A 23883-nucleotide genomic window follows, 5' to 3' on the forward strand; every position below is an offset into this window, starting at 1 on the left:
ATGAATGTCTTCCATTTTTGTATGTGTGTGTAGGTGCAGTTTTGCATGAGCTTCTTATGGACTAGTGAGGAAAAAAGAATTTGCCATCGAGTTGGGTGTCTTATTTTCTCAACAAAATACAATTAACGCAACTTTATAATCACAAGTTCTACAAATCCATCTTTCTATGTTCTCCCAAGTCTTTCTAATTATCTTACAATACCAAATACCTGTGTAGGATGTAGATTTTCATTAATTGTTGGGAATGAGAGGAAAACGTGCCAGGCCTTCACCATTACTTTTTGAGTTTATGCAGTTGTAATTCATCTGCACTAATATAGCAACCAATGTATGTCATATTCCTTGTTTGCACTTTCAATTGTAATAGATTTTCCTAATTATTTATAATTTTGTCTATTACCATTAATTCTGTTTTTTCTACATTCATTTTATAACCTAATAGCCTCAACAATTCAGAATAATAATATTTGTATAAGGAAATATACAATACTACACTGTTGCCCATAAAGTTGGAATAATTTAGTTTTCAGTTTAATTGTTGTTTCATTGTGGTTTCATTTTCATTGTGATATGTGTGGAAGAGATTGACTACTAAAGTTTTGAGAAGATATACGCTTTATCTGTCAAGAATAAATCACATTGTCACAATCATTTAATGGAAAGAGGTAAAAAAATATTTTATTCCAACTTTATGAGCAACAGTGTATATACAATAATATCCTGCTACCTTTGATGAAGTCATGAACCTTCAGCACTTTACACAGATAAGATCATTCAAGTTGGTCAGGGTTTTTCCTGCATCAACTGTCAACAGTTTTGAATACTTATACTTCTTTGCATACTGTATTAATGATAGACATGTTCTATTATTCATTTTTAAATCTATTTTGTATAAATTGTAGTGTATTTATGGCTTTAGTTATGATTTATTTTAACCACAGTTGATTCAACTAATATGTCTAAAATAAGAAGGTCTATCACTCTCTCTAACTTGCTTCAGTGTTTGTGAGAGAGTGCGATTTCTTTGGGCAGAACAGTTTCTATAAGAAGGGGGTTTATGTTTGACCAAAATGTTGCATAAAATTCTAGTGGAAGGTCACCTATTCCTGGAGTTTTTTTTTTTTGAAGGAAAATCATTAATAGCAACTTTAATTTCTGTACATGTAAGGTCCATTTTGCATTTTTGTTGCTCCCCTGATAAGTATTTCAAATAAAGTACCACTACATTCCAATGTCCACTGCCAGCCTGAGCCATTCCTCCTCTCCTCTGCCTTTCTCATTCCACCAACTTGTATCTCAATTTCCTCAGCAGTGGTGGATAGTTGGCCCACATCACAGGACCTGTGAAAATTCCCTCACCGATTTCATACCGATTCATAATGACCTTGAGCCTCAGTAAATTAATATGCGGCCGAATGCAAGACTTTCACATAGGGGAGCACACACAAGAACAAAAGAATGTGTGTTCTTACTGAAGCATGCACCATGTTTACTGGATGTCCAAGCTGTATTTAGTGCTAATGTATTCCCCACGGCTTTGGGAATGCAGCACCTGATACTTGGTACCTGGTACTTGTAGTTTTTCTCCTTTCCATTAATGTACATTTGTTGTACATTTCTCAATGTATTACTCCAGCATGACAAAGACAGCTTGTTGACAAACTAGGAAAGTGTAAGTGGACTTAAGGCTTAAGGCTTAAATGTTATTACGTATTCCCAAGTTTAATTTGCCCTCATGCCTTGCTATCATGTGTGCTTCTTCATTTAGTGTTCAGTTACTTGATCTGTCAAACAAACATCCCCATCTTCAGAGTCAGAATTATTTTAATTGTTTTCAAAAGATGATGCAGCTTTACACCTTTGAAAAACACACAGCAGGTCACAAAAGGTATAAATCATACAAGAGATGCCTTTAAAAGACAAGTGTCCGGACACTAAAACAGACATTAAACAAATCAATACAGTTACTGTTTCATGTACAAAGAACCACGTTAATCTGCAGTACACTGGGCACATACCGGCCATTGTCCATTGAAATCATACAAACACTGTAATCTACTGTGATTAAATCGCTTTAGTTTTAAGAATTTACAGGGGCATCGACAGTATATGGCTCATTGAGATGTGTGTCCAGTGGCACTGATAACGCCTTCAAATTTCCCCCTGTGTAATATATGATAAAGCTAAACAGCATTAAAAAAAACTAATTACAACATCATTTCAAACCAACATTAATTTCAGGGCTAAAGAGTAGCAAAATGTTAACTGTGACAGTCTTAAAATATAGTGCATTCAGGAAACGTAAGAAGTCTTGATAGATATCTGAATTTTAGAATTTAATCAAAACTCACACAAAACTTAAAATATTGATATTCTCAATAATTTCACATTTTTTTCACATGAAGAATCTGGGTTCCAGTCATGTTTTTATCAGACTTCTGTGTAGTTTCAATTTTATACTGAACTGCTGCTTCTCAAATGACAGACAACACATTTATTCAAGTCTCAGGGCTATAATTGGTTGTGGTAGTGGAGTCAGGTCTCATGGACCAAAGTGTATGTATCCATAGCTACTGGATTTCCTTTTCTCCCCCATTCCTTTTCACACAGCAGATATTGTAGGAAAAGACAAAAGGAGGACATGAAGACATCAACTTGTTCAGATGAAGTAAAGTACTCTACACGCTTAACTTTATGAATGAATCTGTTACAAAAAACTGTGAAACTGTCAGTCAACTTATCACTGTACAATATATAGTTATCATGCCCTCTGATAGATGTACCGTGCATTGAACAATGATGACACTATCAGTATATAACAAACAGGAAACATGGATGTCCATGCATTGCTTTCTGTAAAGCTAAAAGTTACACACACATTTATACAAATACATGATGCATGCATCTACAAGCTTGTAAAAGAAATTGCTTGTAGTATTAAATTTACAGAGTTAGAAAACATTGTTGAAAATGTTTGAACAATGTAGAATAAGCCACAGAAGTTAGTTGTTTTGGATTGTAATAAAGATAGAACAGCTGGTTTGAGAGAAGTTATAATCTGCTACTATTCTAGTTCTTTTACTGAAAGAAACAATTTCAGTCTAAATTACACTCTGTCAAGTGTAGTTGTATGTCTGTGTATGGTTTATGCAAAAACTGATAATTGTATTCAACTCAATAAATTACTGTAAAGTAATAATTTTCATCAGTTTCGCTCAAGCGATCAATTTGTCAATAATGTCAAAGCATTCCACTGATTTTCTTTCTTGGTTTTATCTCTGAGGTTTGGCAGGGCCTTCCTGGACTCCCAGGTTTAAATTGGCTGTGAGTTTATTGAGTTTATTATTTCTTGTCCTGTTGGCACGTTACTGCCCTAATCTTTTAATCAAGCTCTCATTCAATATTTGTCTGTATTTGGTGCCATCCTTTCTTCCTAGTGTGCCTATAAGTCTCCCAGTCCCTGCTGCTGTCAACACCATGATGTCTGGCAAGGTTGGAGGGCGGCAGACCAGTTTAGAGCTGTAGACTAAGTGCATTGTGTTATAGCTGGTGACTTTATTTTACTTTTATCAATAAATCTCTTGGTAAAAATAAAATAAAGGCTTGTAATTTGCCATGTGTCTTTGCTTCACTTTTACATGCTTTATGGTAAATAAATAATTTGATGGGAGGTTCAATACTCTCTACAGCCACTATATCTAAACAGATACAAGGATACAAGAATATAGTTTATTGTCAATAACTAATTCATGTTGCCTTTGGCTTGGATTGTAAAGTCATCTTACTATTTAATTATCATAGATAAATTGATTCTGAAGCTGTGCTGTGGAGGAATACAGTATCAAAACAACATAATTTTCTCCAACTTCACTTATGCCAACCACCTGCGTTAACAAGTTTCCCAACTACTTATTTATGAGTTAATGCTTTAAAATTAGTAACATTGAGAAAACATCTCGAACACATTTGCTGGCAACTTGACGGGACAATATTTGAAGTGCAGAGTGACAATAAGCACAAAGTGTCTTCTGGAGATATTTGCATTGTGCTGCATTGGCTCAGTCAAGCAAAAGCAATGCCCTGTGTGAAGACAACACGTGTGAGTGATGAAGGACTTCAAAGCAATGTGTGTACGTTTAACAGTAACTCAGCCTGTTTCTTTTACGACCGTGACTTAGCTGAATTTTTACACTATGCAGTGAAGAATTGTACTACTCATCATTTGTGATTTCAGAAGTAGACAAGAGCAAATAGTGAAAAACTCTTTATGCTTAAAATACACAATGTGAGGTTTTGGTTGTGTGGCTACTACCAAACACAACACCTGACCTGAGCTGTCATCTTGTCCACTGTCTTTCAAAAAGACATGGTTTTAACATCGAGGGTTTGAATCATCAAGAATTTAGATTTAAGGAGAATACTGAATGAACAAAGTCTAGTGTATACAGATTTTTTATTGCCAAATAGTTGAATATGGAAAAACAAATACATTTCTGCTAACTGTGACTGCAGAAACGCTAAATAATGACTAACCAAAGAAGCGGTAAATACAACTGGGAGAGAATTTTCTACAACTCCAGCTGTTGAGAAGCATGGTGTGATTAATTATTATATATATAAGTTGGATTTTCATATCAAAAACTAGTACTCTATTCAATTTGTAATCTTTGTTTATAACTGAGACCTCACATGTCCACAAAGCTTTATTCTTAACTACACATTAACTGCAAGAATATCCCTTTTTCTTAGCAAATCTAATGTTTTATGTTTATTCCTCACAAAGTATCAAGACAACATCAATGTTTTACATTTGCCTTAGCTGACTATCATATCTATACTGTTTGCTATAGTAATGACCATGGTCTTTTCTCCATAGTTTTATCCCACATTTAATGTCACACCAGTATTTCAGGATTTTTTTTGTATCTGTTACAAAGTTTAATAAAAAAACAAAAGAAAACAAATCTAAAACCTACACATCTTATTTAAGCACTTAAATGCCTTCCAAGTTGAATTTACCACTCTCGTTTTCACAAGCAGGAACTTGCTCTTGAAGGCAGTCATTATAAAAACAGATTTCAGTAAGTGTCTGTTTATTTCTGTGATCCAATTCTCATTTACTCTTTGGGCCATCACATGTTCTCTTGTTATTTCATATGTATGTGTACCTCATCAAGTGTATGTATAATGAAGGTCACATGCAAACTTGATGTTTTTAACCCTGCTACTTTCAGATGTCTGCAATCTTTATTTACAGAATGCAAAGTAGCATCTCCGCTCAATCTGAAAACACTCGCAGCTCTTCAGATAAAAGCTTTAACAGTTCTGAGCAAATATCTCAATTATGTCTAAAAGGAAAAAAAACTTGAAAATAAATAATGAATACATGACAGGGCTATTTGATTGAACATGTACGGAAACAGTGCAAAGCCTTTGTTACAGTTTATGGAGGCAGCAAAGCTGAGTCAGTTTTTGATATAAAAAACCCCTTCTACTTGTGAAACAAGATAGGTTTTGCCAAACCTGCCAGGATCTTTGGTACATGTACTGAGATTATTTCCCCAATCATCTCCGGAAAGCTGACCTTTGTGGGAAGCGACTGAGCCTGAACAAAAAGGTCAAATGTAAACTGATGGAGCTTCTTCACCATCTAAAACAGAAGAGACAACATCATTTGAATTAAGTTTACTACAAGCAAAGAGTTTTGACAATAACTCAGGAAACATGAGTCATGAAAACATAAGATATACTCATGGCACTGTTAGGATTAGGACCTTGTGGTCCTTTTCTTTCCCTGTTTTCCTTGTGTTCTCTGCTGTGTTCCCTTCCCTCTTGTGTTTGTTCGTCCCGAGTTTGCGTCTGTATGTGTGTGTGCGTGCGTGCGCGCGTGCGTGCGTGCGTGTGTGTGAGTGTTCAGCTGAGTATTGCTTCCTGGATCATGCTCCCATCTCCCATTCAACTCTTCACTCGTTGCCAGATCGTTCCAACTCATCGTGCAGACACTACGGCCTCTTTTTGCCTCTTTTGAAACAATTTTGCTCTGTCTTGTTGAACTTTTCGGTAACCCTGAGATTCCTGTGCCTTAGGTCTATTCCTCTGCCACCTGCCACACTCAGCCCCCATCTCGTCTTGTCTGTTTGAATTTCTGTTAACCTGCTCAACCTGTCGGTTTGTCACACCTGCCTGACCTGCTCCACTACTCCCAACAAGATTTTAAATAAAAGAGCTTTTTTTCATCACTCCACTCTTTTCTGCTTTGTTGGTCCAGATCCTTACTATAAACCTTACAGGCATGGCCTAAAATGTTTGGATTGTAGCGCTCTGAATCACAGTAAACTCATCGATTAGACTTCTTTCTACCCTGAAGAACAGTTGTTAGATTTTTAAGGCAATGCTTCAGATTCTGCTTGTACTAGCATGGGTTTTTCCATGGGCTATTAAAAACACAGCATCCACTTAGATTTAAGTGCATGTGTGGCACAAAGGATAGTTATTTAATATTATTTATTTATTTAATTGCCCACTCATTAATGTGTGTTGTTTATATGTATTTATGTTTTATATTTTTACAGACACCCCCCGTTAAAATTTTAAACATTCGTATTCCAGGCACGAGACTACTTGTGAGGCTATATAAGCTGTGGGCGTTGGGTTGTACATGTTATAAATATTGTGTGCTTTCTGTTTTGTGTATTGTTATGTGTTTTCGATAATCTTGCTTATATGTTAATTGTGTAACTGTTGGTGTTAGCTTAATGTTTCTAACAGAAGCGAGTGCGGAGTTGAAGTTTGCCCTCCTCCGCTGGTAGATGTGTGTGTGTGTGTGAAAGTAAATGTTACAGTGTTTTGTGGTTTACATTTTGTTTATTTTGTCAGTAGATCCAATAGTTTTTGTTAATTTGTTATTTTCTAACTGGGCAGTTAGTTAACGGCGTACAACAGCTACAACGCGAGCCGCAGCTGATCAACAGGACAGTGCAGTTTACCTTTGCTAGGCAACCAGAAAGCGCTCAGGCTGCGGTGCTGCAGAAATAGGAAGAGGGAGATTTTCTTATAGATACATTAAATATGCTTGTTTTGTGATTTAATATATAAAGAGAAACAAGATAATTGTTTACATAGGGAAAGATTATAATTATAAATAGTAAAATGATATAGAATTAACATTGTAAATATCTGGTGAATAGTTTTATTGCATTTTTGAAATGGAGTAATTTTGATATTGTGATTATTGTGATGATTGTATTGATGTAGTTGGCAGTTAACGTTTTTAAGTAAAGCAACTGAAGACCAGCTCACCTACAGTGCCTTTGTTATTTGTCCTCACAGACACTCATTTTTTTTAAAGTGTGTCACCCCTGGAGTATGCAACTTCATGGGCGTAACACATGCATCACCAAGAAATGCTTTAGGCAAATTGGTAGAATAACAACTGTTGATTTATAGTTTTCACTGAAATGCAGCCACGTGTTGTGACATGGAGAAGGAATACACATGTGACATTATTCAGCTGAAATCATGGGAAGCTGTGTGTCTCACCATCTGGAGCGAGTCCAGGAGTCGGGTGAGTTGGTTGAACCTCTGAGAACAATTGGTCGTCATTCGATAGTTAATGAGTCGATCAAGTTCGTTGATGTAGGTGAGACGCAACTCATCAAAGTACTTCTGACTCTTCAGACCCTCAACTGGAACTGGTGAAAAGAGAAAAACAGTTTTGACTACATGTTTGGTGGTTCAGTTTTTTTTTTTTGACAGCTCCACTTTTGATGTCATGATGCTCAGTACACAGGACAGTACTCACTAATGCTAAAGAGGAGCAAGGCCTTCATGCAGAGAAACTCTTCCTGAGTGATCTGCAGCAGCACAAATTCCTGTGAAAGATGTCTCATCCGTATGCAGTGCTCATACATGGTGGAAATGTGCATCCGATGTCTGCAGACGTAAAAAGGTCAGGAGATGTGAATGAATGAGTTCAATCACAAGAAGCAAGGATAAATTGCTTTAAACATTGGACATTTATTCTGTAATGAATGACTGCAAAAGAGGAAAGAATTTCAGAGGTTACATCCATTTCTATAAATGCTGTAATGGAGACAGTATATGAATCTGAAATATCAGATTTCTGCTGTGGGATCTTTGACATCTGGTGCAAGATGTGGAAAACATGCAGCTCTGATCCATTACTAGAATCCCCGTCATTTATTACTGGTTTAAAGTTCAGGTGATTGGATAGTTCATGTTCAACTTGCCTGAATGATTATATCAACATGCATGGGAGAACAACAGTGGGAGATCAAACTTTGGCATCTCTTCCAACACCTCTGCCTTTTTTATGCTACACTTTGTAACATAATTTCATGCTGTGAACATGAAGGTGAAATAAGGCATATTTAAGAATCAGATAGTTACTGTTACTGTAGCTTAGTACAGAAAGACTGAAAGCAGACCACAGGAAAGAGCCTAAAATTGAAAGACAAAGAGCTGTGAAACAGAGCTAATGTTCAGAGCTGAATGTTCTCCATCTCTCTGGGAATGGATGCAGGTATGTAGATTTCAGGTATGTGATTGTATAAATATATAAAATCCACAGGCCAGCATATAATCGAATTATTAAATTATAGAGTGACTGTGTAAACTAAATGACGATGATGATGATGGTGATGATGAAGATGATGACAGAGTAATGTCATCAGGATAATCTCGGCATCCACTTGGAAATTTTGCCGAAATGGAAGGACCCTTAAATTAGAATATAATATTGAGTTTATCCTAAACTAACTAAAATGTTCGCCATTGTCTTCTCTTCTTTCTACTCTTAATGTATAATGTGTGTTTCAGCCACTTTGTCTGTTAAACTTAACTAAGCATTAACTAATGGATAAAAGAATCTCACTGACTTGCAACTCTATCTAAGTACGTAGGAAACACTGTCTGACTGTTTAGAAGGATTTAACCTTCCGTAAACAGCAAGTAAATGTGGCCATTGTGCTTGGTCCATGATGCTGTATAAAATATTGATGCACCTGCTTGGCTGTACACATTCATACACTGTTTCCACTGTGTATTGTTTTTTTTGTGTTTTTTTGTCAAAAACTTTGCTGTTATTTTGCATAATGATTGTGGAGTCACATGCAGGGACACTAAAACAGCAAAAAGACAAAGAAAACAACCCACTAATGGTCCTCTCTCATTTATTAAGTGACACAGTTTGGGTTTAGTCGATCAAACAGCAGCTATAGAGCTGTCTAACAGTTCTACATGAAATTAAATAGAAATAGCTTAATGTAGGCTACTTTTGCTATCTTGTATGTTGGGCTTCTACAATTAAGTATCCACTTATGTCATCAATATGAGATGCTTTTTACTTTTCAAGCCCTTACTAAATTCTCATGTTCCCTGACACTTGGATAGTTTGAACATCTACTTTTTTAAGCTTTATTTATTCAGTGTGGGTAATCTATGCACATTCCACCTGCCTCACACTGACACAGTTACACAATCATTTCTGGGACCTGCCTAGGTCGACCACAGTCATATCTGTTGATCACGGAGCAGCTTCAGTGCAGCAGTTTGGGTTTTGTTGCTCATTCACTTCCTGCAAAAATCAAGATCGAGTCAGCTATCTCCCAGTTATAAGATTGTTTCATTAACCTGTAGGCAGCTATATTCATAAATATCAATTCTTACTGGGGACTTCTGCAAATTCAACAGGGATACTTCTCTCTACAAGTTATTAACAAAAGCTGAATAACACACGGTAGTATAGGGCAGCTGTGACTGTGATACTGTAATTATGGTATATGTTTAAATTTCTTTTGATCACTTTTCTCTGACTGTGACACCTGTTCTTGCTTTGAAGACTTGTGTCTGGATTATTAGGTCAAACTATTTTTCTGCATTAAAACCAAATGTGGTATGCAACATGAGCAGATGTTGCCCGAATCCTAATACAAGATTTCCGGCCTTTTAAAACTGGTCATGATCACAATACATTCATTTTGTCAGTTATTATAAAAATGAAACACAATTTATTCTAAAATTTATAAAATCAGGGTTACGGTTTTTTCCTTATCTATAAATTATAATATACTGACTTAGGAAAGATTCATTTGTATTTATGTATACAAATGTTTGGTTGCAGTAGATGAACACAAGCATCGCATACATACTGTAAACATTTGATGATACTAAGTAAGTTGGTGTAACCATTAATATACCTTAGACCTCATATGAATAGGCTTCAAATACCAGGTCCATGTGAATTTGAATGCTGAAAACTAATGTTCCTTACTTTAATCCTACAGTAACAAAAGAACACCTAAGGAGGAAATCGGATGAACACTGTCCTAAAAATCCTGCAACCATCTGTACTTTACTTTTATGAAATTCTAGAGATGTCTTTGTGCATAAGCAGGAAAGCAAATCACAGAAAGATGGCGAGAGAAGGGGATGAAGACAGAGAGAGAATACTGTCTTTATTATGTATGATAGCACCAGCTTACTCACTGGGGTGATCTTTAAACATAATGAGAAGCACAGCATGTTGGGTCACCCCCTGATAAAAGCCTTTTAGAGAACATTGCATGTAATTGAATTCAAGAATTCATAGCTGTACATACTCATTGAACACAAGATCCGGGGCGAAGTAAAGCATCCTGCCATTGACGTTCTTATATGACCTCCATCCCAGGGCAAACACCATCACCCCCATCCATGAATGTTGAATGACAGTCATTTGGTCGTCCACATGAAGGTTTCTAAAACCTAAGGAGAAAGATTTTATATATATATATATAAATATATATATATATATATCCAGGTCTGTGAGCACAATCTTACCCAATATCTTTCTCATATCTGAGAAAAGTGATGAAAGACCACAAATTATATTGTTTGTCCTCCCTCTGTAACTCTACCATTTGTCTGTCCTGCTTTTGACCATCATTACTTTTGATTCATTTGTCAAAGCACTTTGTAAACTTTGTTTTTAAAAGGTGCTATATAAATAAAGTTCTTCTTATTATTATTATTATTATTATCATTATTATTATTATTATTATTATTATTATTATTATTATTATTATTATTATTATTAAATACAAAAGAGTAGTCACAGGTTTGGTAGTTCAAATGAGATGGAATACAATTCATTATTTCCTGACTTCATACTTTATTTAAAACTGCTGTGATCAGTGTCTTTTACATAATTATCACCTTAATGCAGTTCCCCTCAGCTCATATTTCAGCTAATTAATTTAGTTTTATGGATGCAACTTTACTGTTTTGATTTACTCTTCCAGCTCTCATCAATGCTGATTTACAGCAGGCAGCTGTTTTCAGGCAGTAATAGCTAGTGAACAAAGCAAAACATTTTGCTGCCAAAAAAGAGAAAAGACATTGCCCTCAGGAACTTACATTTATCAGGTGGATTTATCAGGAAATTGCTGATCATATTAAAATCTCAACCAGTGTCCTACCTGGCAATCCTTTCGCCCATTTGACCACTTTGACCAATTGTCTTTCTCCTAGCTCATTGAGGCTGGTGAGCAGGGTGGCCGCTGAGTCTGGTTGGCCATAGTCATGTCCCGCATTCACCACCTCTGGCTCAATGGCCTCCAGGATGTCGAGAAAGACCAGCTGGGAGTTCAAGTTCAGGCCTGATTTAGGAGAGATACTCTGGATGACCTCTGCAGCGTCCTGCACAGGATGATCCTCTTCAGGGTTTTTCTGTTGACCAATCTTCTTTAGTTTACGTGCTACAAACAAAAGAGACTCAAACCTGAGAATCAGTTCAGTTGTTAAAAGGTTACAACTTCAGCTGTGACAATGAATAAATATGCTATTTCGTAGCAAAGAAAGTTACAAATCAAACTGATCTTCAATTTCCAATCCACCTGACTGGAATTACAAGGCAAGAAAGGGATAAAAGTTGTAGTCAGACCATATTTTTTGCACATTGTTTAATCCCCTCAGTTCAGGTTTGACACATCTGATTGAATCTGATTGTAGAATCCAGCTGCTCTTGCTCTAAAGACTTGATGGATGATGGATTTTCTGTCTTTGATTTTGAGGTCTTTACTGCACACTTTACCTGTTACAGCTAAATGTGGGACCCAGAATGAATTGATGGAGGTTCATTCCTCAGGGTTTCCCTTTCAAAAATGGTCACAGTTATTCAGCTGATTTGATTCAAAATCAATCACTTAAATCCTCAGGTCATCATTGTTAAACAAGACAATGTGTCTGTATACACACTGTGGGTTATTGTTTTGTCCTCTGAGCATTAGAGGAAAATTGTCCAACCAAAACTTCTCTGTTGAAAATTAGTTCTACATTCTAAATCATCATTTAGAAATGTCTCCTACTGCAACTGTGGGTTTTAAATAAGCCTTTTAAGGGAAATACCAATTTTATCCAACAATACTCAATACTGATCTGCTAATAGCTTTGAAGATACTGAATGAAATCCTATTTGGAAGAACATCTCGGACCAGATGAGCCTCATCTTGTGGAGAGGCCTGTGGTCATCATGTGTGAGTCCTTGCAATACAGATGTAGAGTAGAGTCCTAAATAGATATCGTGTAACTACATAACTCAGTAAATCCTGCAGATTTTCATTATGTATATGATTCACAAAACATACAGAGATTAAAGACATTGAAATCTCAAAATAATACTGAATCTATATATAAAAACCTTACTCCCTCTTTTTAAGCAATGACAAAGCTACAATTACTTTCCTCAAAAATGCTGAAAACCCTGAGGCAGCTGCTCCATATGGCAACCTGCACCTATAAACTACAGTAAATTGGAGCTGGGTCTTTGATTTGGTGGCATGGACCGTGTACACTGAGCATAGGAATAATTATGTTCTGCCAAATACAATAGTTCTTTAACAGTCAGGTTTAGGATGGCTAACCATTTACTACACTCACTGACTGTTTTCTGTCCACATGTAACAGAACAGTGTCACTTCAACTCAGCCTGTTATTTCAGAATGACAGCTGTGCTGGAGTGTGAGTGACAGACACATACAAATGGTGAGTATGTGCTGAGTGCATTCAAGAACAGTTGTTGTCAAAGTGGGATGCTCAACAAAATCATAAAAAAAACATAATTTCATTATCCAATTCTTTGAAAATTAATGTATTTATCTTTAGGCAGTGAAAAAAACTATTAATTAAAATATGAGGCAACATATTTTTGAATCCCTTTTATCGGTGATGACTGACAGTAAAAAATCACTGTTAATTGCCATGCTATTGCCTTTTGTGTGGAGAACGTCTCATTAAAACTGTGGCCTGGCTTTTCAGTTCAGTCTGATAAATATTGAATTGCCAGTTATAGATACGACTTAAGTCTTTCTCAGAAGTAGCAAATTGCAGATTATATAAGAAGGATCATTTGCAAGTCTCACATTTCCATTCATGATCCAATAACAAACATTTGGAAGAAAAATGGTTAATTAAAAATTCCTCCCTGGGATTCTTGACTGTGACACAGACAGGCATCTGATCTTTGCAGAGTACAGTGTAAATATGTTGGGTTGAGCTAACCTTAAGATCCCCATGCTTGAGCTGGGGCCAATATACACAAGAGGAGATATCCAAATGATGGATTCAAGCACAGTCTTTGTTACACTCACATTAAGTCCAGAGGAACAATTAATTAGACGAGACACTCTCAACTTTGTGTATACAAACTCAGTGTATAGGTCAACCCGCACACTGGGCTGTATCTTACTTTGTTTCCAGTTAAAACTGACCTCCAGTGAATAAACTGTAGATTAATCCATTACAAGCCAATTTTCCCTCAAATCAAACTGCACATGTGAAATTTATTGGCCATTTTTTTCTCACTGTAGTCACATTTTTTGGTCCACCTTCCACCTTCCGTGCCAAGATCATAACTGCACAAAAAACACAACGTGGATGTGGATGTCATTATGACAGAAGCTCACTGATGTAAATTGTATTTCTGGGCAGGTGTGTGTGTGTGTGTGTGTGAGTGTGTGTGTGTGTGTGTGTGTGTGTGTGTGTGTGTGTGTGTGTGTTTGTGTGTGTGTTAGTGAGCACTGCATTTGACAGTCTGACAAAAGGAGGAAGAAGTGAGAGGAAATGGATAAACCTTCCAGTCCCTAATAGCTCAACACTCAAATGTGACATTTTCCAATAAGAATAACATAATTTTGAAATAAACTTATATGAGCTGTAAACAATAACATAATAACTACAGTGGGTAACATTTTACATTAGAGCTCCATATAGTAATGTAATAATGGGGTAATACCTTCATAATAATAGATAATCATGGGACGATACTGTTGTAATGAAAGACTGACATATGAAAGATTTCTTTTTACTATTGAGGTTAAGTTTGTGTTAGAATAATAATAATAATAATAATAATAATAAGGGTATTAATATGACACACATAATAATGGCAATCATGATGATAAACACCTGGAATTGTAACTGTAATATCCTGATTAATAATGGAGATGTCAAAATCTTATATATGATCATTTCAGTGAAATATCCATAATTCTTCATTTTTGGTGCATAAGCATAGCCAAAATCAAAACTATGACAAGATAAAATCTGAAAACAACTCATATTTGCTAAAACATTAGGGAGATTAATTGACTTAATTTAACTCCTAACACTGTCGACTTAGAGAAAAAGATGAGGAGTTTTTCACAGCTATAAGGGGAATGGTACTGAAGAGCAGGTTTGGAGGAAGCAATGAGATGGTCAATAGTTGAACAGGGTTCCAGGGTTACAGGAATTCTGAATTATAGCATAGCATCAGCTCCTCCAGTTGTTGATGAATTGTACGCTCAGCTTGACGGCGTTGTCTTTTCATGTTACGGGTGTGCTCATTTACCAAAGAGCATACCTGATTAAGCCAGACATGACAGATTAAAAGTCTCCTACGAGAGGATTAGGGAATTAAAACAGGTTCATTTGAGCTCAGCTGACACATTTACTGGAAGTTACTGAATTTATAAAACATGATTGATGAAAATTGAGCTGAATCAAAGTTGAGGTGTCAAAAGCAAGGCCCATACAGTCTGAAAAGAACAGACTGTTATTATTATTACTCATAGTAATTATGAGAGCTAACGTATGGCCTTTGTTTATGTATATGGCCAAAGACGTAAAATTAAAAGCACTAATCAGTCACTTCCGCTGACTAAAGGTACATTTCTTGCTACTACCTCTGTAATCTCATAGTATTACCCCAGTATTATTCTGGAGGACCTCTGTACTGAGTCATTACTGCTACACAAGCATTTAAGCATTTAAGACAGTGATGCCCCTCAATCTTGAACAGATGCAAGATTCAGAGATTTCAATGCATTTCTTCAGACTGTCCAAACTATTAGGAGTGAAACAAATAACAGTGATCTAATGATTTAATTGATGTAACTGCCAATATACTGTATTTGTCATTTTATAATAAATTAAGCATAGACCTCTCTTTTTCTCTCAGTATTTCATGACTTTACCTTGAAGTACTTTGAGTAAAAATCTTCTGGGATGATAAAACCAAATGTATAAATTTTTTGCCTCCACTGCTACAAATTATTGTCATAAATTTTCCTGTGAAATGCCGCGAGTGAATTACATGTCCATGATGAGAACATAAGTGAAAGGATCTTTTTAGCCACAACTAGAAAAGGTGTGCCTTTTTACTGACAATCACAGCATTAGATCACATTTTCTCTCCATGGGTTTGTCAGTGACTGGTGGTGAAATTACCAGCATGTCTGCTACTTTAATTCACATGTCTCATGTCAGCTTTGTGCTTCCCATACAATTTTCACCGTTAACAGAATGAGAAAATGGAAGAGAGTGAAAATTGAACACAAGACTAAAATTAGTCCACTACATGTCAATCTTTACAGCCTAATATGACGAACAGGTCTGGGTGACAGTAAGAAGAAGTGAATGGAAGAGGTCTAAATTGCATGGTAGCTCAGTCAGGGGCTTGATTATCAGTAACATCCCCTATTGTGATGATGCTGCAATTGGAGAGAGTCAGCTAAGATGTGCAGTGAAGAGAGAATAAAGTACTTGGTCTTGGAAAACCATTAATACTTTCACTTTCAGGACTACACTTTCTCTGTTGTATGCTTTGTCCATACAGTATGTAATATACTGTGTTTATTATAGTCTACATTGCACAAATGTATATATCTTAATGTATATTCATAGTGTAGTGCATATGTCTGAAGGGAAATACAACTGATGATAGAAAAAAATAGCTTGTGATTAGTAATGCTATAATAAACTGCAGGAATAAAATAAATGATAATTGTTTCTTTAAACGATTTTAGTACATGAATCCACCCTACCTCCGAGAGTCATTCCAGCTTCAAAGCACTTTTTCAGCCGACAAGACGGACAATTCTTTCTTCTTAGCTTATCAATAGTACAGTCATTTTTGCTTGCACACAGGTATTTCTGTTTGCCTGCATGGACAGAGAAACCACAGATACCACAGTGACTGAAATGTAAAACACTGTATATATCATTCCGAATTAAAGAAAAGAAAACAGATTTAGTTTCTGAATATTTGTATCAAATTGTAAAAGAAATAATAATAATATGTTAAACAAACAGTGAGGATACATGGGGAGGGGGCAAACTCCCAGTCCAAGTTAGACCGTTTAGCTTTTTACCTTCCGCAGCTCTTTTGAAGAAAACCTTGCAGCTGCCACAGGTGAGTGCACCATAATGGCAGCCGGATGCCTCGTCTGAACAGATCAGGCACATCCTCTGTGGTGGGAAGAAGAACTCCATGGGGAACAGGTGCTCTCTGCCAGCCTCAAGCCTGCAGTCAAACACATGAAACCGGACATTTACAGACCATGAACAGCTATTGAACATGCGGTGTGATCAAACAAATTGCTTCTACTGATTACTGACATTTGATTGTTTGTCATAATAGTACTGCATATTCATATATTTTTACTACTAATACTGTTTTAATAATTCACTGGTTTTGTTTTAGTGTCTTGTTTTTTGTAACTTTAATATCTTGTGAAACTAATAGTCATTTGGGATAAAAATTAACCTTGAACTTAACAAGTCCATAATTACTTTTTACTCATTACATTCTGTCCAAAATGGAACCACAAAGCAGTTAATATTCACTCCCCAGAACCATGCTGCAGCCTCTCACTGTGTGAGTTAAGGAGGGCAGAGGCTGTGATGACTTAGGATGGTGTGGGAAAGATTTGAACGCCAACACCACAGCCAAGCAGGGGGTGGGGGGAGCCATGAAGGGCGTCCAGCCTCAGCCTTGAACACTGAGAGAATGGAATAGGCAGAGACATAACGTTGCCTCTGTGACGTGCAACTCAGATAGCAAGGTTTGGTGTAAAAGTGATGAAAATGAAGCTTAAATGAAGACCCTCTGCTGTGTCCTGATTGATTTTAAGTGACAGAGGAAAAAATGATTTATATAAACTGGGAAATTGAAATTACAAGACAAAATCTAAATGAATCACAATATAGATCTAGTCCTTAAGTTGTTCAGTATGTATGAAAGGTCTCTCTTTTTCAATTTTAATTCCTGCATGACAGTAAACTATGAAACCTGTAATTATCATTCTTTAGAATGACGCCTAGTCAATGCTGTGATTGAAATAATGTGGTAGGTTAAACAGGGAGAGTTGAGGTGATGAATGGTGACACTGAATTCTTATGTGGTCTGGATCCATCAGCAATAAATGTGAAAAAAACCCTCTGAGGGCACAGATCAACAAAGGCAACTGCTAACAATACACAGTGCAACTACTACAGGTTAAAACAGATTGATTATATTTAACTGTAGGGTGATACTGTATGTCACAATTCTATAACCCACCTGACTAAAACATTACTTCCATAATAGTGTATAACCTCTAATATGTTTTTAATAACTTACTGCTCCAGCTTCTTAGTAGTTTTAAATACAGTGTAGCTCACAGAACTGTTTCTACTTTGAAAAAATTTACTTGTAGAACAAGGTGATAAAATGTGTTTTTTAAATACAGTGTGGCAGGTTGTGACCTTTAAAACCAAAAGATTATAGTGTCCTCTTCCACTTTTAGAAAAAAGCAAAAGATCAATCAGTATTATTCATATTTTGTAAAGACCTAAGCAGTTGTCCCATTAAACAATTGCAAGATTCAAAATTGTGCAGTGTATACATCATTTGAACAATATCAATATTTAATCAGGTGGACTCATCAAAATCAACATAACTTTTTCAAAAGATCAGAGAAGAACAAAAAAACAAACTATAAACATGGTCTAATTAACCCAGACATAATGACTAGAAAATCTGACTTTAAACATCAGTTGTTGTTTGTTCCATTGTACAACAATTTGTCAACTGCATCATTTTGTGTGGAGTAACAACACACACACAACAGTCCTGTGAGTATGTATGTCTATGTATGAATGTCTGGGAGTATGTACGGATGAAAGATACTGGTGTAGTTGTAAGAGTAGAGCTTCACAGATGGATCATATCTGATATAGTTTTTATGTTATTACTCTTTTTAAATGCCATGTTTTTTATTATCTGTTATATTATTATATTATTATATGATATTATTATTATATTTCCTGTCCGGGTTTGAGAATATGAATATTAATTCTTACTTTACTTGTATGGTTGAAAGACCTCTTAACATATGGCCTTAAATCCTACCTATTTTTTCATCTTTGATGAGATGCACTTTGGTGTAGTACCTGATTTGTTTACACTGTGATCATTGTAATGTTAACCCACACATTTGGAGTGCAAGAGACACTCGATATATTGTATACTTGTACATATTCTATTTTATTTATTTTAATTATTATTATTATTTATTATTATTATTATTTATTATTATTGTATCACAAATATATACATCATAAAATCAAATGAAATACTTTGCAGAAACACAGATATTCACTGACCATATACAGGTAAATGCCTCCCATTACAATTACATCAGACTGTTACTGGAACAGTTTGGTCAAAACATAAGCGCAATTTTCTAATTTACAAAAACAGAATGATCTTTTGTATGAGTCTAATGTTTTCTAACTATAAAGATAAGTAAAAGCTATTATCCGTGCGCAATACTGTTTGATTGATGCAGCAAAAGATTAGGATTAATGTTACTATATATACTATTCTTCTGTTATGATGAATGGGCCAATCCCATGATTTGCTTCAGATTGTTATTTACTTGCCTCATTTCACTCTGTCATTTGCTAAACTAATGCACATTCATAAAAAAATTGAAGTTGAAGTAAAAATGTGAACTTGGAAACTGTGCTTACTCTAGCCATGTAGTTCAACTAACATCTGTTTTCACTCTTTTGTGAGGTAACAGTATGCAGTTCCTCATTGGTCAGGGGAATACAGGTCGGGTGAGCAGGACGTATTTTGGCCCATGTAAGGAATTGTGGACAGGTCCAATGTATTGTAAGCATAAATATCATCACTGTACTTATTAGCCACTACTGTAGATTTCTCGCTGCAGTTTTCACTGTTTATTATATGTAAGTGCTTTGCTCACCGCCCATTGTGGATCTTCACTTCATTCCAAGTCCAAATCTGAGCTATACAAAATCCTGCTCTTTGACCTTTTAACATCTGTTGTCTCTTTGTGTGACAATTCTAATAAAATGCTTAAGTAAAGCCAGAATTATTTGGTCAAACAATTCCAGACCCTCTAAGTTTGAAATCATGATTATTACATTTGCAGAGTGCCGGAAACTGTACACAAAAAAACAGGTGATTAAAAAACAGAACTCATAATAAACCATCACATCATTAAAAACTATTTTTAACATTAAAATGTTTAATGATGGTCCTCATGACCAGAATTACAATTTTAACTACCATTTGTTGCAAAAACATGTAAAACATATTCATGTTTTCTCAGATGGCACCGTACGCTATACTCTTGATATTCCGCACATTCAGAGCAGGTGAAACTGCAGCAGACATTTCTGTCCACAGCACTATTTTTTTTTTTTCAAATAATTATGAGGAACAAAGTCTTATGAGGGCAAACCCAGCAGCAGAAACAAGAAGTGCTCATTCAGGCCAGAAGAGATATTTTAACTATTTGGTGACAGATAAAGTTCAGCAGACAGACCGTTGAAGCAATACCCCTCCTAATCATCATCATCATCATCAAAAAAAAAAGAGAGAAACTCATAGTAGCTACAGTCTTAAGTTGATATTCCCTGTTTCAACTGATTTTTCTGATTAGGCCTCCAACAATGGCACTTCAGTACAGAACTGCCTTGATGCATGTTCCTCTTCTGCATTTCCCCCAAAAGTGTTAGTGTTCCATTTATTCCCATCAAAGTCTCTGTCCTTGTAGCAGCGTAATTCTATAACAATCATGCACCACGGAGGGTACAGTAATGAACCATGTCTAAATCAGTTAAAAGACACTTTAAATAGAAAAAAACAAAAAAACAAAGCAGCTGTTTGATAATGTGAATACACATTACAGAGAATAACTCAGAGTAACTTTTGAGATAATTTCGCCGAGTAAAACTCAGATCTGGAGCAAGCATCACATCAAAGATCTGATCTGGGTTTTATTCAGTAACGTTCAGATAATTCAGTAAACTAGCCTCTTGGAACAGACGCAAGGACCTGAGGTGATAAGCAAGAGCAGACCTAAAGCTCACTGTACTCCAAGGTCTTTATGCTTGTGTACTTGCGGACATCCTGCTGAGCTAGTAGTCTAAACTGCATAACCTGTCTGAAACCAGTTTGGTCTGACTTAGGACCCCTGTCACAGATCAATCGTCTTTCTCCCACTGTATTTCATATCGCCATCTACAGTCAAAGAATTTGATCATGGCTAATTATGTAAAAATAAAATATAAAAAAGATTTGGCATGGTATGTTTAAAACTTTGTGTCTTTACTATTCAGAGCAAATTAAGTTAGATTCCTGCTCAGTAGGTCAGGAAGACCATGCAGCCATACCTCCTCTCAGCGGGATGAGAAGATGGACAGCTCCTTGTGGGGTTTTACATCTGCTTGTCCTCACTTTTAAGAACCTCTCTGATTTATGCTTCCTCTGCCTTACTGTACCTGGTTTAATGATTCACTGCACAGATACTCTTGTTTTGAAAGGACTGCGCTCAAACAGCCAAAGATGCTGGTGTAAAACAATGCTCTCAATCATTCACCACCAGCCCAAAGAAATCACACAGTTGGAGAAAAGACATGCTAACGTCAGCCGTGTGACACTTCTGTGTCAGTGTCAGTCAACATGTCCACTCTGTGTCCTTTGTATTCCATCAGTTCAGACTTAAGAGCTAAAAATGAGTGTGGAACTTTTGGAGAAAATCATACTATTATTAACTAACATATACAATTGTCACAAAACTATAAAACTTGCCTACACTTACAAAAAAAAAACATTGCTTGCTTTGCTGTAGTTTCATTCCATGTGCATTCTGTGTAGTCATGTCTATTTATGAACTGAATCCCACAAATTCAGTGATTATATTCTCTTACAAGGAAACTTTATTTATACTCAAAGAAAAGCCATAAATCACCTTTCAGTGAGGCAGTTTTTCCCTGCAGAGCTGTTCAAGAATAGAGTTACTCTCTCCATTCACGTTCGAATGATAATCAGGTGTCAGAAATCAATATTAGTTGTTTGATGAGGGAGACCAGAAAAGCAATATAGAAGCTGTTTTATGATATGACAAAAAAAGAACATGGGATTTTATGTACAAATGAACAAATCTTATTTTTTGATTTTTTGATTTTTTCTTTTTACAGTGTTGACACTCATTAAGAATATTTCTAATGGGAAAAGTCCTTAAATTAAATAAAAGTGTCAGTGGAAAATATCATTTAATAAGGGATGAGAGACTTTTTCATTTTCTAACAGTTTAAATAGAAAAACCTAAAATCAGCTATGGTTGCAGGTCTATCCGATGAATGAAATGACAAGTATGTGAACCAGACAAATATATTCCTACTTCTTTTTAAAATGCATTATTACACCAGTTTGATGAGCAAAATTTCCCTCATGCTGTCATTGAAAGCAGCCAAAATCCTAAAATACACTTTTATCTCCGTAGTAGTTTAAATCTGTTCAGGTTAAAGATTTCTTCTAAAATACATCTATTCCTGTGATGAAAGAAACTGTTTTGTTGCTGGCCAGATGATTGTCAAGCTACACTTTGAGCTATTTGATGAGGTGGATTCTCCACAGACAGCACACACTCTCCTCACTCATGACTGGGGTTAGTTTAAGGTCAAATTGTAGATTTTCATTTCATTGGGCTCAGACAGTCATTGGTCATTTCTGGTGGATTATCTTCAGGAATCAGAGCTTACTAAACATTATTAATAATATATATAATAATAATAATAGTAATAATAATAATAATAATAATAATAATAGTTATTATTATTATTATTATTATTATTATTATTATTATTATTATTATTATTGTCATTATTATTTACCTAGTGTCGTTATAGGTGACATCCAGCCATTCTCCGACTTCAGTCTTCAGGTAGCTGGAGTTGGGATAGGGCGGCCTCAGCATCCTGCCTGGGTACCACTGCTCAGAGCGCATGACGCTCCTCTCATATGGATTACATATGAACGCAGTGTTGGCTCCTGTGCTGTGCGCGTTCATGCAGTGCCTCGAACCCCAAAACTGAGAGTTGTACTTCTCATTAAAGGTGTAATCACTGGTCCACAACGCCCCGGCAGGTTCACCGTCCTCAGATTTGACTTTGACGTTGTATTGTTCTGGCTGATAACCAACGAACTTGTTCTCCATGGCTTCCACAGAGTCTCTCGCCTCTTCATCGGGGGGTTTGAAGACTCGACACGGCCGTGTCGCCGTCTGGCCGAAGTGTGCCAAGCTGACTGGCGCGGACCGCACGTAAGGGCAAGAGGCAGTACGCGCTGAAGTTATGTCATCAGCCTCGCACAGTGTGAAGTTTTGCTCATCCACAGATGTCCGAGTGGACGTGAAGTGGTGCAAAGGCGCAGCAGTGTCAGAACTTTTGAACACTTTCACCAGTTGCTCCTGCCCGGGCAGGGGCCGGTCATCTCTGTCGGGGCACCTGTACTCGGTGGCGGCAGCCTGGGCTCCAGCATAGTTGATAGGCATGGCTCCAACTCCGAATACATTATCTCTGTGGTCACTTGCAGCACACGGGGGGAGAGCAGCGTCCATATCGCTCGTGTCGTTCGACTCCATGGCCAGACCCAGCGACACGGACACAGCTTTACAGAGCTCCCTGGCTGTTTCTGAGATTGTGGCGCAAGCAGAAAAAGACGGGCTATCGCCCACACGGCACCCAGCGTTTACCAACTCCTGGGGAACAGCACAGCAGTGTTTTTCCATGGCACAGACTTGCGGAATTATGTGTCCGGATCCGTAAATGTTTGCGTCTGCATTGTCGGAGTCTTTCAGTCTGCCAACACCAGGTCCTGTTGAGTTTTTGATGAAATAAACTCGACTTTCTTCAGTTTTTAGGGACATACTGGGAGCGCTCACAAAGCCGCCTGTTTTTATTTTCTCCCCCTCTGGACAAATTCTGCTACAAGATAACTGTCGGCTAGTTTGGCTCATTTCCCAGAAAGTGTTCACTTGGCCAGGAAAGCGAACTTTGCACGGCAGAAGTCTCGACAGGTCCCAGTGGTTGTTACTGCTCAGCCAACACTCCCGATGTGCAAATCGTTTTGGTAAAGGTCCTGGGAGAGCCACAGGAGTCATAAACTCCTCCTAAACAGAGATCTTCATAGTCAGAGGCGCTCAAGTTCACTTTGATAAAATCCTGAATTCAGGATGTGACTGTCTGTCAAACACTCACTGTAATAAA

The 23883-nt window shown here is 36.7% G+C and overlaps 1 protein-coding gene across 5 annotated transcripts; it reads right to left on the reverse strand.

Annotated features, from left to right (window-relative positions):
• Positions 1 to 1819: 1819 nt before the first annotated feature.
• On the reverse strand, positions 1820 to 23883 carry LOC111222296 (androgen receptor-like). Of its 5 annotated transcripts, none has more exons than XM_022745981.1 (9): positions 22510 to 23883; positions 16689 to 16840; positions 16362 to 16478; positions 11478 to 11756; positions 10620 to 10764; positions 7802 to 7932; positions 7540 to 7691; positions 5524 to 5650; positions 1820 to 4080 (listed from the first exon to the last, which is right to left on the reverse strand). In XM_022745981.1, exons 1-9 carry the CDS (start codon positions 23775 to 23777, stop codon positions 3935 to 3937), a joined length of 2517 nt encoding a protein of 838 aa, XP_022601702.1. In that variant the 5' UTR covers positions 23778 to 23883; the 3' UTR covers positions 1820 to 3934. The 5 variants fall into 5 exon arrangements, with proteins under 5 accessions (XP_022601702.1, XP_022601704.1, XP_022601703.1 ...); XM_022745983.1 differs by having other exon boundaries at positions 3974 to 4080; positions 5585 to 5650; XM_022745985.1 differs by lacking the exon at positions 1820 to 4080 and adding an exon at positions 6987 to 7023 and having other exon boundaries at positions 5532 to 5650.

Source organism: Seriola dumerili, unplaced genomic scaffold (genome assembly GCF_002260705.1).
Source record: "Seriola dumerili isolate Sdu_G_001 unplaced genomic scaffold, Sdu_1.0 BDQW01000091.1, whole genome shotgun sequence".
In the NCBI taxonomy this organism is placed as follows: domain Eukaryota; kingdom Metazoa; phylum Chordata; class Actinopteri; order Carangiformes; family Carangidae; genus Seriola; species Seriola dumerili.

Excerpts from the sequence above, each read along its gene's own strand:
- LOC111222296 (XM_022745981.1), bottom strand. The coding sequence starts at position 23,777 with ATGACTCCTGTGGCTCTCCCAGGACCTTTACCAAAACGATTTGCACAT. Across the intron at positions 11,757-16,361 it reads AGCTGGAATGACTCTCGGAG|CACGTAAACTAAAGAAGATT; the intron begins GTAGGGTGGATT and ends TTTTGTTTGTAG. Across the intron at positions 7,933-10,619 it reads CCGGATCTTGTGTTCAATGA|ACATCGGATGCACATTTCCA; the intron begins GTATGTACAGCT and ends TTACGTCTGCAG.